We start from the raw sequence: 14,193 nt of genomic DNA on the forward strand, positions 1-14,193 counted from the left end.
TTATATCTTGAATTCACGGGGTTCTCTACACTGATTTGTCTCTTTTATTCTTCACTAATTGTCTCTCATAGGTGACTTTATTTGTTATGTGTAAGAGTCCTTATCACCCCAATCTGAAGAACCAAGGGTTTGGAGATTGTGTCTCTCCCCTCTCCAAACCCTTCTGTGTAATCATGAACAATGGTTTCCAAGGCTTCAGTTGGAATCTGATTTTCTTCTCTTCAGGGCACTGGGAAATGCTGTGATTTTAGAAAAGATTGTGTCTGCTGTGAATTGTGGGTAAAATTTGTCATTAGGTAATGTTTATATACCTCACCTGAAGAACATTTGCAAATGTATATATAAAGATAAAGGTTATATACAATTGCTTTCCAACCATTCACCACACCTGTGACAGCTGAACTTACTTTATTGTGGAAATTGTATTAAATCTCTGTATGATTACATTTGTGACAACTTCATAAATTTTGTCTTTTATTTCCTTGAGTAACAATGGAACACCATGTTCTTGTTATTGATCATGAGCCCTGGGTAAGATGTCAATTTTTTCTTTCACCTTCTACTTTTCTTTTTCACCATTATAATTGTTATATATCCTGTGTGCTCTTAAGGAGTCTTATTTTATTACAGCTTATTAAATATCTTGTTTATATCTGTATTGGTGTGATGTGATAGTCTAACATACAAGGATTAGGCAAATTCAAGACAGTATCAATGGCTGCTTTTTTGAGATTTGTCTGGATGTGTGGACAATGCCACCTGTCCCTGAGATGCCTGAAGATGGAAATGTCAAAAAGCTTGGAGCATTCTGTTTGTCAACTGCTGCTGTAATTCGAGTGTTGCTTTAATACAGTCAGCAAGAGGAACACTTTGCAAAAAATTCTGCAAAGGTATGGCCTTGCATTTAACAGAAAGGGTAATCACTATTTAGCAAAGGGCTTTTATTTAGCATTATAAGCTATCCTTCACAGTAATGCTGATAACGAAAAGACCATTAAGCACCTCAGGTTAACACTCTGCAAGGGAGGACACACTGGCTTATCAGTGTGCTAGTGCTGAAAGCATATGTGTGGTTTAGTGCCAGAATATTCTCGCCTTTTGTTTTTACCTCTACGTTTCCTGCCTATTTGGCCCCCATCCCTCTCTTTGGTGGCTTCTAGAGGTTGCCATATTTTGTGCCATTCTTTTAACTTCTGCATTTTTGTCAGTCTGAGGAGCCTAAGGGAACAATCCTAAATATGCCTACTCAGAAGTCAGTCTAATTTCATTTAATAAGGCCTTACTCCCAAGAAAGTGTTCTTGTGGTTGCAGGATTAATGTGATAGCACCTGCCTCTCTCATGCCTCGCATTTGCTGTACAAGAGCAGTGAAGAAGGAATATCTGCTGTCAGTATCCCTCTTCTGAGCAAGTCACCTGCCATTTTGTGCTGGGTTGCTTCATAACAGCATTTCCACATCAGTGCCAAAGCGTCGGAATCAGATGTCAGAGTCAGGATGCTGGACTTAGGGCAATAGTTTACGCTTCAGTCAGATAAGGTTACAGTTTAAACCCACTATGATAATTTATACAATACTTATGTACGTATTGCACAGCTGTTTGGAAATGTATGTATATGCATTTAGAAAAAGCAGCCCATAATAAGCACAACATCCTTTTTCTTAAAAAAATCAGCAGGATGTAATGTGTCACAGAGGACTTCTGATCAAAACCAAGAAGGGGAGCCTGCTACTGCATGTGTATAAGCCCTGGCACTCATATGAAAGGTCTCATGATTTGGTGGCACTGCATCTTTGCAAATCTGGTTGTAAACCCCTCCCACACCCCTTCCCAGCTGCTTTGAGATCAGTACAGTGTAAGTCATTCCCATTTATACTGAATCTACACTATTGACGCAGAAATATTCTCCTGCGTTGTGCACACGATTGGTGGTAGTACTGGCATTGGAGAATCATGTATTGCTAAAGTAGCAAATGTGCATATAGATTGGCTTGTTTAAGTTGGGTAGTTATTTTGCTGTCATAAATCAGGACTGCAGGAAATGTCTACCCCTTTCCAATGGCCAACAAGGTCAGGGAAAGTGCAAGGGCCTGTGCTAAAGGTGAGCCATGTCTGCCTCTCCAGAGGAGATCAGTAGGAAGATTCCACTGGGCCACTGGTCAGAGTGAGGAGGAGGGAAGAAAAGGAGGAAGAATTCTTTTGCTATTGGAAAAAAGGGACCAGCCTAATGTCTCAAGCTGAATTAATGTCATATTCATATGGAAGACAACATGGATAATATATATGTATTTAAGGAAAAAAAACTCCTAAAACAATACTGCTGCTTCTAGAGTTAGGACAATATGGACTCCCTCACTGACTTATCACAAATCCACATATTTAAAAGAGTGGCAAGGATGACTAACTCCAAACAGCAAAAGTGTTAAGGTTGATTTGATGCTGACAGAGAAATACCTGCCAACAGGAAAAACACTTATCTAACATCTTTATAGCATAGAAAAATACTATACCAACTAAATACAAATATATATGTAATGTAAGAATTTAAGTATTTTGTATAAAAAGAGTTTAGTAGTTAGGCTTACAACTGGCAACAAAAGGCAAAAGTTCAAACAATTGCCTGTTACCCACCCCGGAACCTCCTAGTGTACTAACTGGACCATTTTGATGCACTCCCTGTGGACACCAGGAGGAAACTGGTTTACTGAAAAGGGGTCATTTTCAGTAACACAGATAAAAAGAGTCCACAGTGAATCATCAAAGCCATGGAACACTCTTCTGGAGAGTTGAGTGGAGGTGTCAACGAATTAGTTGTAAAACACTCTGGCACCAGAATTCTGAAACAGGTTAAAGATCGCATATCATCCAATGCAACATTTGAGACAAGTCTAGCAGCATCAGGGAACTTGCATTCTAATAGAACCAAGTAGTCATGGACCCCTAAAATCCATCATGGGCTGAAGAACCATGCCTCAACAGTCCAGGCTGAGCTGGCACCAAACAGCTCATGAACCTCTCGGAAATCAAAGTGACTGAAACATGTTCCAGATGAACTGCAGTTAGGTACAATTATTACAAACACTTTGAGGAATTATTTATAGTCTCTGAATTTCCAGTTGTGAAGCTGAAATTTGCATATAGTTACTTGTCACGTATACTTCTAATTCTAAATTTGTATGTATTAACACACTTTTCCCCATGGTGAATTTATCAGAATAAGACCATCAGAAGAGCCCTGCTGGATCAGACTAGTGGTCTGTTTTAGGGAGGTCAAAGTCCTACCCTGATGTTGCACCTAACACCCATGTTTGAGGTTTATTATCCCTGAATATGGAGGTTCCCTCTATACAATTTGGCTATTAGCCATTGATGGGTCTCTTCTCCACAAATGTGTCTCAATGCCCTTTTAAGGCCATATATGCTCATGGCCATCACCAGCAGGAAGATTAATTATTGCTGTTTGTGTTACACAGTTACCAAATTTTATACAATATAAACTTGACAAGCCAAAGTATAAAGTTCGTTGGGGATAGAGTAAAACTAGGGATTTCAAGTATATGGATATTGCAGTTCAGTATGTGTAATTTCTTTTATTAGACATGTGAAGTCTTGAAGAAATGCCAAAATTCCTAATTAGTTTTTTTAATCATTATAACTTACTTAAGAACAAGTTTTAAAAGCTGTACACTCTTGGTGAGAAGAAAAATACATTTAACATTCTTGGGATTTCTAAAATAAATAGAAATGCATAATACTTGACTAATAAAAACAGAGTGGAGGCAGATTTAACTGCCATTGCAATGCCAATGGATTTGGCATTACTACCAATTGTACTTTCCAGCAGCGCCTGCTGGAGAGGAGACTCTTAATAACTGTAGGAGCAGATCAAGTCCTTCTGCCATTTATGTTGCTCTGTTTTATTCTACTCATGCGTCTTAATTTGCTCAACTGGCAGGCTTCGGGGCTAGTCCAAGCCCAATTCCATCAGGAACTCTGCAAAGACCTGTGAAATGCTGCTCACCCTCTGAGTGACACGTCTTACTGAAGGAAGGGTAGGGTTGCTTTTTTATTGTTCTGTTCCCTCCCAGAACAAATGTGCTTATAATAATCCACCTTTTTAATACCTGTGGTTGTAGAATAACCCACCTTTTTTAAATACCTGAGAGCATTCTACCAGCAGCTCCCCCAGGAAGCTGCCTCTTTTTGTACTGCATGGCCTGACTTGCACGCAGTAACCCTCGTGGGCTTAGAAAGCCTCCAGCTTGAGTTTTAGTTGTGCCATATGCTAAATTGAAGGAGCTGCCCTTCTAGAAGAGTTGCCTTTTCGAAACAAGCAATAGGAAGTTAGTTCAGGCTGCTCTGGAAATTGGCCCACATGTAGAGCCAAGATTGTGGTCCGAATGGGACCTGCTGGTTGGGGATGCACCAGAAAATTTGTGTTCACTCAGCAACTGGATTCTTACAATCCTGAACACTTCAGCTTTAATTATTTAAACAAAGGTGGTTCAAGTTTAGAAAGATTAACTACATGCTTTCAAGCCTCAGTTTTCAGGTGTTGAAGACTGAGTGCGCAAATAGACCTTCCAGTGCCCAGGGCATGCAGTTTCAGAGTCCAGTATACCACTTTGCTCCTCCGACCATCAGAAACAAAATAAATTATGCAAATCATCTACCCATTTTCATGATTGGCATAGTTCATGTCAGTTACAGCATTCAGCTATTCCTGTGCATAATTTCAACTGCAGAAATCTGGCCTGATGTTTAAAGTTACAAACTTCACTACTAGCCAAGTGTTGAAGACAGCCAAGTTTCAGTTTCATAGAGTTCTTTCCCTGGCAGAAAGTGATATCACCAAAGTACTTTTGACCAATTTGCAGATCTTTTTGCTTCGATCCATTCCACCATGATTGTAAGTCATATACTGGAGGACACAGAGAAGATGTTGCCAGCTTGGTTGGTTTTCCTTGCCTAGGAGGCATTGAAGATCCAACTTATTCCCACAGATGCCGCCAAGATGACACAAGCCACAATGCTGTTTGTCTTGTGTCAGTGTGACTGCATCTAAGAAAACAAGATGTGTGCACCTCCTTTCGGAGTTTATACTGGGGGCAGTGGCTGATTCATCCAATCCCACTGCCCCTTACAGGAGCAGAAGAGTGGGAATGGGGCTGATATGTGAACTTGCAGAATTGCAAACAGAAATATTGTTATAAATTGAGTGCATGAGATGCATGTTTCTCCAAAAGGCAAGTGAAGGTAAACATGATGGAGGTCGAAGTTATCATAGAGTTGACAGCTTGCGGAATTCAGACCACCCCCAATATCCAGATCAGAAAACAACCGGCATTTGGACATGGGACCATTGTGGGGAGGGGGCAGATGCTAAACCAATGAGACTTAGTTCTGTCTTTCTAATTGTATCCATACCAAGAAAACTAAAGGATTTACAGCTAGCTATGGGCATGCAACTGGGAACAGCCTCCCAGTGCCATCCAGCAGACCTACAATGGAAAAAGATTAGACAATGGTTATCCAGCTTTTGTGCAACCAGATGCTATTCATTTTAACATTTGAACATCCCCCTATTGAATAGGGCTTACTTCCAGGTAACATGATTGAAGTGACAGGCAAATCACTATATTGTTGATAACAACAGTGGCTTAAACAGCCTGGTTTATGCTATGCTTTTTATGAACAATTGAAGGAATATTTGAACATAGGATCATGAGGTTAAAGTGATTTCTTTTAATCACTACCTTGTAAACAATGGATTGTAGGAGGCACCTATTCATGCAATCTCTTCCCTTCTAAAACATTTTATCTCTTTTCTCCAGTCCTGAATCACAGGTCATTTGTGCCCCTTTTCTTGACTGCTGCCTCTGTGTTGCTGGTCAGCTCCATGAACAATGAGTTTGCAATGAGAGGGCGGAAAAAGAAAAATGGAGAGATTAAGAAGTAGAGCTGTACCCCCCCCCCCCCGTCCCGGCCAAAGAAAGCAGGCACGGTGTAGGTCAATAGGCTCAGACACCAGGTAAAATGACTAGATATGTTATGGCAGGATCCTGCAAATAGGCATGAGCCAAAAGCATCACCTCTCAGGACAGCACACTAGGTAAAACAAATAGGCATGATCAGGATTGATAAGAATCCATACTGCGCACAAGGAGCAACCTTCAGACAGTATCTGTGCTGGGTTTAAATACATCTGTTGTGCTGGACTGGCCAGAAGAAATCTTCTATCTACATCTTTATCTGGTCCATCCGGATGAGCACCTCTTGCCAAGTCAAAGGAACTGCCCAGTTGCCCAACGGAGTGTCCTAGCCCACCCATCTCCTACAAAGCAACTGGGGCAAGAGGGGATCATAAAAAAGTTCCCAAGGCGTCCGATAGGGCAGGCCTGGCCCACTAGTCTGTGGCCTGTCCTTTGCTGGAGGCTACATGCATTGAGAACAGCCACATTTGCTCGGTTTTTCCACCTCCTCCACAAAGGAAGAGCCATCACTGCACTCAAACGTGTATTTCCTGCGCTTCAGACGCAATCCTGCACAGCAGCCTGCGCCTGGGCATGATCCCCGACACTCCACCCAGGACACAGGTCGAGTTGTCTGGCAGATGGCATAGCCCCGCTGGACCTGGTGGAAATCACGCACAGCTTCACCTCGGCACTCCGACTCTGTAGAAAACATTAGAAAGGCACAAGTAAGGCAATGGAACAATGCTCTGTGGTTGGTATTACTATTCTGTCCATGTAGCTTGAGAGATTCTGCTAAAGGCCATCTAAAATCAGAAGTTTGTGATTAGGGACATCTCACCTTCCTGAGTCTTAATGGTAGGGAACTGGCAAATAAGGGGAGTTGTTGGACATTCATCTCTTTACTCAAAGCCTTGATGGCCGGGAGCCCTGTGAAAATGGTCCCCCTGCTTCTAATGAAGTGAGAAAACAGAAAGCAATCCATTCCAGACAGAAAGGAACAACAAAACAATGCTGTGGAATAAAAGCGAGACGTGGTTCTGTTGGTCAAGTTTCCTGGCCAGAGCTTTGGCTGGAGCAAGCGAGTTCAAAGTTGTCTTTGTTTTAGATGTGGCTCATGCTGGCTGCTCTGTAGAGTAATTGAGATATGAATTTCTATTTGTTTTACTGCAAGATACAGACCTAAAGTTGTTTTCTGCCAGGACGGCTGGGGGTTGGGGAAGAATAGTGGAAAAGGAACAATATTCAAATGAACCCTGTCATGAGGGAATGCCTGCATTGACACAAATACTTCTAGCCTAAGTATGGGCTCAAGTATCCAGGCAGGGAACAGTGTGTTTCCTTAGAGACTCCTCATAGGGGAAAAATAGAGTGGGCATGAAGACTTGTCTGACCTTGGTCGCAGAGGTCACCATCAAATCCCGCATTGCATTCACAGTAGGCGTCCTCTGTATCCGAGATCTGGCACTGACCATGGACACACTGCAAATCTTTGCATGGGTTGTGCAGTTCCCCTTGCTGGTTACATAAACCTCCCTTGTAGCCATCTTGGCACTGGCAGCTGTAGGAGCGTGCATCAAGGGGAACACAAATTCCATGTACGCATCTGCAGATCAAGCAAGACGGAGTTTAGGTTGACTTGACTAGAGTCTTTTTTTTAACCCTCTCCACCCACCACCTTCTATCAGGGGAAACTGTTTGTTAAACAACCCTTGCTGTGCTAGGATTCCTTTGGTGCATGTAGGTCTCCCTTTTGCTGTTCAGAGCAAATTCTGGAATGCAGGCAGCAATGAGGAGTGATGCAGCAGTTTGAGAGAGAATTTCTGGATGTGAGGGGGAGGAAAAGCAGGGACACACAGTTCGTATTCTCCAGTAATCTCAAAGATATACCATACTTGCAACAGATTTCTATAGCAGGGGCATTTCCCAGTCTGCCTAATGTTGCTTCCCCTAGAGAGGTTTCAAAGCATAACTGCAGCCAGAGAAGACTGAGGTGCTGCTGCTTTGTAATTTTGCTATCCTTGAACTAAGGAGTCAGCCTGTTTTGAAAAAGTTGCACTCTACATAAGAACAGGTTGATAACTCAGAGAGAAATATTAGATCTATGTCAGATTCCCTGTGTAGCACACAGTGTCTTTTCTCAACCTTCACTGATACACCAACTGCAGCCTTTATTAGGTAAAGAAAATCTAGGCATGCTTATCCATGGTCTGATCACATCCACATTAGACTATGCCATATACTTTATGTGGGTCTGCTTCTAAAGACAGTTCCAAATGTTCAGTTATGGGATGCCCTCATCACAGCCATCCACTGGGTGCCCAGTTCACTTAGATTTAAGTGCAAGATTAAAATGTCTTTGTTTCGGTTAATGATTTTGTCCTTGACGGCTTTTTTCCCCCATTACAGTTCCATATGAAATGTTTTAACAGCGTGTTTACTGTGTTAATCCGTTTTATTTTAATTGCTGTTTTACTTGGTGTCCCACTGATGCAGTATTCCAGTGTACTCACTTGTGCTCCTGGCAGGGGTTGCTAATCGACTGGTCACAGTGGGGCCCAACCCAGCCTGGGTCACAGTGGCAAATGGGGCCGTGAGCAGTGTTGGGTTGGCAAATGCCATGCAGGCAATAGAGCTTGCGGCAAGGCTCGCAGCCAGGCACCACTCCTGGCTTCATCTGGGTCTTGGTAAAGTCCTGAAGTTCATTATTGATGTACAGGTTGCGGATGCAGCCGTGGAAGCTTGAGCCATTCAGGAGCTGCCACAGGCGGAAGGCAGCAGAGTTGACATCCACAGGCATCCCTAGGGGAGGACAGCAGAGTGGCAAGGTGAGGACCAGGAAAAACAAAAAGAGGTAGAATTCTGGGAAAATAAATGGCAGTAGAAAGGGGAAGGTATCTAATCCTCAGTGGAGTATAAGGGGGAAATACTGCAACCTGAGTCAACCATTTGGGGGAGTCATTTAACCCATAAACCTAAATTTCCTCCCACCTGCCACTCAGTCAGTTTCTTCTTAATTTTGTCCCTGACTCTGGTTGAAAGGTTGTTCAGTGTAGCAGATACCCTTCTAAGCAGAAAACAGACCAAGCTAACGATAAAAGATCTTACAACACAGATGGTGCAAAATTAAGCCCTTCGGGGGTGAGGCGGCCTATAAATCTAACAAATAAATAAATTAAATAAATGCAGAAGCAGCAACAAAAAAACATCTCTTCCTGTTGGAATTGAAATTCCACCCCCTTCCCAACTGAAGTGAGCCCAGGTCACAGCCCTACCCCCTACGTAGAGTGGAGCCTCAGAGTTCAGAGTATGGGCCTTGCCAAAGCCATCCATGGTCATGGGGTCACCGCCATCAATGGAGAGGTTCACCATTCGCTCAAACGTCACAAGTTCCACTGTATGGAACTGCCCATCATTGATGGTCTCTGCACTAGGGAGAGAAGAGAGGAGTGGGATGGGATGGGAAAAGCTCATGAAATTCAATTCTTAGCCTGCCACTGGGTATCTACAGTCACCCTTGCCCATCCAACATACAAGTTCAGCAACCACATGCACACCTCCACTGTGTTTTCTAATCCATTCCGCCTTCTGTGACTTCTGCATTAATCCTCAACTTAAACCTTGGGCAATGGTCCCCATCCCATTCTCTTCCTTTCCACCACATGCATAACATGCAAGTTGCCGAAGCAGTGACAGATCTAAGCACTGAAGGCTTTACAGTGACCAAAGGAGGGACAAAGGGCAGAGGGCTACCTGTAAATGGCAGAGCTGGGGTAGGAGCCTGGGTCATAGCTGACACGCACATGGCCTTGATACAGTTCGACTGCCATGTGGTCAGTGTCCCCGTTATATAAGAGGATCCCATTGTCTTCATCTGTAGAGACCTATGGAGAATGAAAAAGTCAACAAGCAAGAGACAAGAAAGATACTCTGCCTCCAACTTGCACTATAAATAGCACAGGCAAGTTGCTGGCACCCACCCGTGCAGTAGGTTGGTGGCTTGGTTTCCATCTCTTACCTGCAGAGTGATGTTAGCACTGGGCCAGTTTTGCAGGTCAGTGAATTGGAGGTATGTGTCCCTGTCTATAAAGTTGACACTCAGAAGTTTCTCACATTTGGGACCTCCAAAGCCAGGCAGGCACTGGCACAAGGCACGACTGCCCAGCTCCACACAGTTGGCTCCGTTCTGGCATTCTGCTCTCTCACAAGGGCTTGGTTGAAGGGAGCCATGGGGTGGGATTTCACAAAGCTGGCCACTGTGATGAAGTGATCACACACGAAGACAAAAGTCAGGGGAGCAACTCAAATGATGACACTGCAGACCCTGTGCCCCAACACGTAGGCAACTACAGGAAGCAGTGGAGGAGTTTTAAGGTAGTACACAACCTCCACCTGCTGTTCTCCAAACCCCAACTCAATTCCCTGACCACAGATCGAGTGAAGGACAATTAGAAGCACACAGCCACATGCGAGCATCTCTAGATTTTTCTCTCCCCGCCCCCGAACAGCCACAGACTGTAGGACTCCAATTCATTCAACTTAGTTATTCAAAGTGATGGTGGTAGTGAGTGTAAGAAAAAAAGAAAACTTCCTTCAGGATATATAGTCCTGAATCCACTTGATGCAGTCTTTCTCATTCTTTACCAAAAAGAGTATGACCCACCTAGTTTCTCGACTATTACAGGTTGGAGCCATGTCACATCTCAGCACCTATTTCTACATACAGCACCACTACCCCTACATTGTAATTCAGAACATCTCAGAGAAGATGCAGGAAAACCCTACAGTAGGCACTGTGAGGAACCATTAGGTGATTAAAGGGATTCAAGCTAAGCAGCCAATTTCCTATGTGGTGCAGCAAATGTTAGAAATATTTTTTTCATCTCACAAAAACAAGCAATCCACCCTGGAAACAGCCAAATTCCTTAGACCTCTCCTTTGTTCGTGTGGAAGGAGAGAATCAAACTTCAAAGACCTTTATTAGGCAACAAGTGAAAATACAGATAAAACTGTGCAGTAGTATGATCCAGAGCTTGACGGAGTAAAACAACTGCTCATAGTTCATACAGTACAAACTTCAAGAAAATAAGTAAATAAAAGGAGAGCCAGAAACTTATTTCACAATATCAAGCAGGAACTTGGCCACCATTTTCAACTGCCTGGGATCCTCATTGTTCAAGAGGCGGTTCAATTTGGAATATGGAGGGCACAAGTAAATTGGTGGAAGGAGAGAATCTTCAGGTATAGGGCTGACCATGATGGCAACCTTTGCAAGGTGCCTGAGGTGGGGAAAGGATGTGGGTTTTTAGCATCTCTTCTATTGAATACACCTACCTGTAACCTCCAGTGCATAAACAGGAGTACCCGTTTGGTTCATCAAGACACTGTGCATTGTTCTGACACTGGTGGTCCAGACAATCATCATAGTTCACACTGCAGTTATCTCCCACATAGCCAGGCATGCACTCACACCTGGAGGTAGGAATAAATAACTTAAATGAGCCAAGCTACCCACTCCTCCAAGAGCCAGTGGGACATATGCCAGGTGATATCTGTAGCCATAGAAGTATGGCTTTTCTGTCTCTGTTATAGGTCTTCCTCGAGCCTACTTTCAAGGCCCCTGCTTATTTTATTTTGCTCTTCAATCTTTCTTCTCCCAGTCCCACCCCACTATTAACTCACTTGGGCCCATCAGGGGAAACCCTGCATTTGGCATCATGTTGGCAGGGGTTGAGCTCCGGAGAACAAACATCCATGTGCTGCTCGCAATAAGTTCCTGCAAGAGAGGGAGAGACTGAGAGAAGCCGGTCACAGGATCATGTGACCCATGATCTGGCTGAACTAACACTCCCCCGGAAGGGTGGGAAGACCAACCTTTTCTTCTCCAACTCTGGATCAACATATATACAATCAAGCCACCTACTATGCAGCTCTTTTGAAATGCTGGGAACAAATGTCTACTCATCCAAAATCCTTACAAGAAAGGGCCAAGTTACATGCAATAATTGAGTGTACTTGGTCCTTCACTCTGCAACAGGGTTCACTGATAATTTGATTATGAAGCATCAATTCTTCTACTTCCAGTGGTCGTGAGGGACAAGGTGCTGTGTGGGTCACTCAAGTCTTGCCTCTTAACTACTGGAAATCATACTCCATCCTCCTTCCCTATCATTGAAATGAAGAGATGTAGAAATTTGAATGGGAAAAAATAGTCCCCAGCCATTATTTGGCTGCTGAATTCTGCCTCCACTATCACCTTCTACATTTTTTGCATGGAATCAGATAAAATGCATATTCAAGATAAAATAGCTGGATGGAATGACAAACAGCAAATATAATTATACACACACACAGCTAGTTCTTTGGGAGAGAACAATTCCCCATCTTTCTTTCCCTCATCAAATTGCAATGTAAACAACCTGCTAAAATCTCAAGCCTGAGCACAAATGCGATGTTTCCTTCTCAGTAGAATAATGTCCGAATTTAACTCCCAAGTCCATAATGATACACCACTCTAGGAAAGAGGGATTTCTTCCTTCTTTTAAGTGAGGGAAAGTCATTATTGTGAAATCATGGGGCAGAGAGAAGGGAAAGAATTTTGAGAGATGTTTGTCCACTTTAGTGGAGAAAAGGATCTTCTAGCAGCTGTTCTATGACAGAGCAACATGGCTACTCTCAGAAACTCTAAATGCAGAGACACCATCTGTAATTCCCAATAACTGGGGTAACAGTGGAATATAACTATTTTAAATACATTAAATAAATATCAAAGAGCGTTCAAGGTGAATATTGGAGTCTCTTGTACTGTACAGCCTCACATTCTTAAGGACGCTCATGACAAACCTGTCTCCAGTAATGGAGAATGAAACTGAAATACCGTCAATTGGAATTTGATGGCATAGTTTGCAAAGGCTCTGCCTCCTGACTATTTCTGCAATAGTCTTGTTACAGGGCTAGGACCTGAGAATAACTGGATCCACTGCAGCACACATGCCTACTTTACCTGTATAGAAGGGAAGACACAAGCATGAATAACTGGTGGAGCCATTGACGCAGGTGCCACTATTCTTGCAGCGGTTATTGTCACAATGGTTGATCTTCAGACTGCAAGTTGGTCCCTCAAATCCATCCACGCAGGAGCACCTGTCAGAAGGGAAATAATGATTATTGAACAAAAATTGGAAGTTGTCCACTGTGGAGGAATTTTGGAGAGTGGGCAGTCAGAGCTTCTCTAAGAGTCCCTTGGATTCCTGTGGCTCTGACTGCCCAGGGCATTTCTGCATCTGACTGGAAGGATATGAGTGAAATCAATCTGAAGGCCACTGGACAGAAAAGGGGCGGAGGAGATCCTTGTTTTGACAGAGCTGAAGAACAGATGGAGCTTGGTGTGCTTTGAGTTCAATAGTGTGGGAGATATGATGTAAAAAGAAAAGAAAACAGGCACTGGTCTGAGAAGCAACAAGGTTTGAGAATTAGTTTTCAGAGCTAAGACCATATTTTCATGCCAAAGCCAAACAAATGCTACACGTATCTTATGAGAGCCAGTATAATGTAGTGGTGAGCTGAGTAGACAATGTAGACAATGATCTGGGACACCCAGGTTCAAATCCCCACTCTGCCAAGGAAGCTTGCTGGGTGACCTTGGACGAGTCACACTCTCTCAGCCTAACCTACCTCGGAGGACAGAATGGCGTAAGCTGCTTTGAATTCCCATTGGAGAGAAAGGGAGGGTGTAAACAAAGAAAATTTAAAAATTCACTTCTATTAAATAAATGCATATACTGACTCTCTCTGGTTGAGTGCTCTTCGTAGGTGCAGTGGCATGCAGGAATAATTGGACAAGTGTAATTGTGAACTGCATGCATATGCACAATGTGCTTTCACTGCATTCACATGATGTGTCAGAGGGGGGTAAAATGTCATGCAGTACGTGCACAGTGTGTTGCATATGCTAGCACTTGCGTTTATACCACGTGTAATCTATTTAGCTGGGAACAGTGAAGGACTAGATGTCCTTCATTTACAAGCACACTGCATTGCTCTGTGGGGCTGAAGAGCCTCATGCCTTTTCCAAGAGGAATCATCTCCCTGTTTGCTAGCGTTCCCCAAAGACAGTCTCTAGCATGGCATGTATAGAGAATCAGCTTTGTCAACTCCCAAAGGACACTGTGTGCTAGCTCTGAAGCTGCTGGGTTGTTATGGTGATGGAACGAGAGGCCATTT

The 14,193-nt window shown here is 43.3% G+C and overlaps 1 protein-coding gene across 1 annotated transcript in view; it reads right to left on the minus strand.

Annotated features, from left to right (window-relative positions):
• Nucleotides 1–391: 391 nt before the first annotated feature.
• The window catches only part of SLIT1 (slit guidance ligand 1), a 139,549-nt gene continuing 125,747 nt past the window's right edge, over nt 392–14,193 (minus strand). The window contains exons 29-37 of the mRNA XM_048505212.1: nt 12,974–13,113; nt 11,653–11,746; nt 11,305–11,442; nt 9,989–10,226; nt 9,724–9,854; nt 9,246–9,400; nt 8,484–8,772; nt 7,365–7,576; nt 392–6,672 (exon numbers count right to left, since the gene is read on the minus strand). Of these exons, the coding sequence (XP_048361169.1) occupies nt 6,434–6,672; nt 7,365–7,576; nt 8,484–8,772; nt 9,246–9,400; nt 9,724–9,854; nt 9,989–10,226; nt 11,305–11,442; nt 11,653–11,746; nt 12,974–13,113 (1,636 nt within the window). The 3' untranslated portion in view covers nt 392–6,433. The remainder of the gene's footprint in view (nt 6,673–7,364; nt 7,577–8,483; nt 8,773–9,245; nt 9,401–9,723; nt 9,855–9,988; nt 10,227–11,304; nt 11,443–11,652; nt 11,747–12,973; nt 13,114–14,193) is intronic.

Source organism: Sphaerodactylus townsendi, linkage group LG08, assembly GCF_021028975.2.
Source record: "Sphaerodactylus townsendi isolate TG3544 linkage group LG08, MPM_Stown_v2.3, whole genome shotgun sequence".
NCBI classification, from domain to species: Eukaryota; Metazoa; Chordata; class Lepidosauria; order Squamata; family Sphaerodactylidae; genus Sphaerodactylus; species Sphaerodactylus townsendi.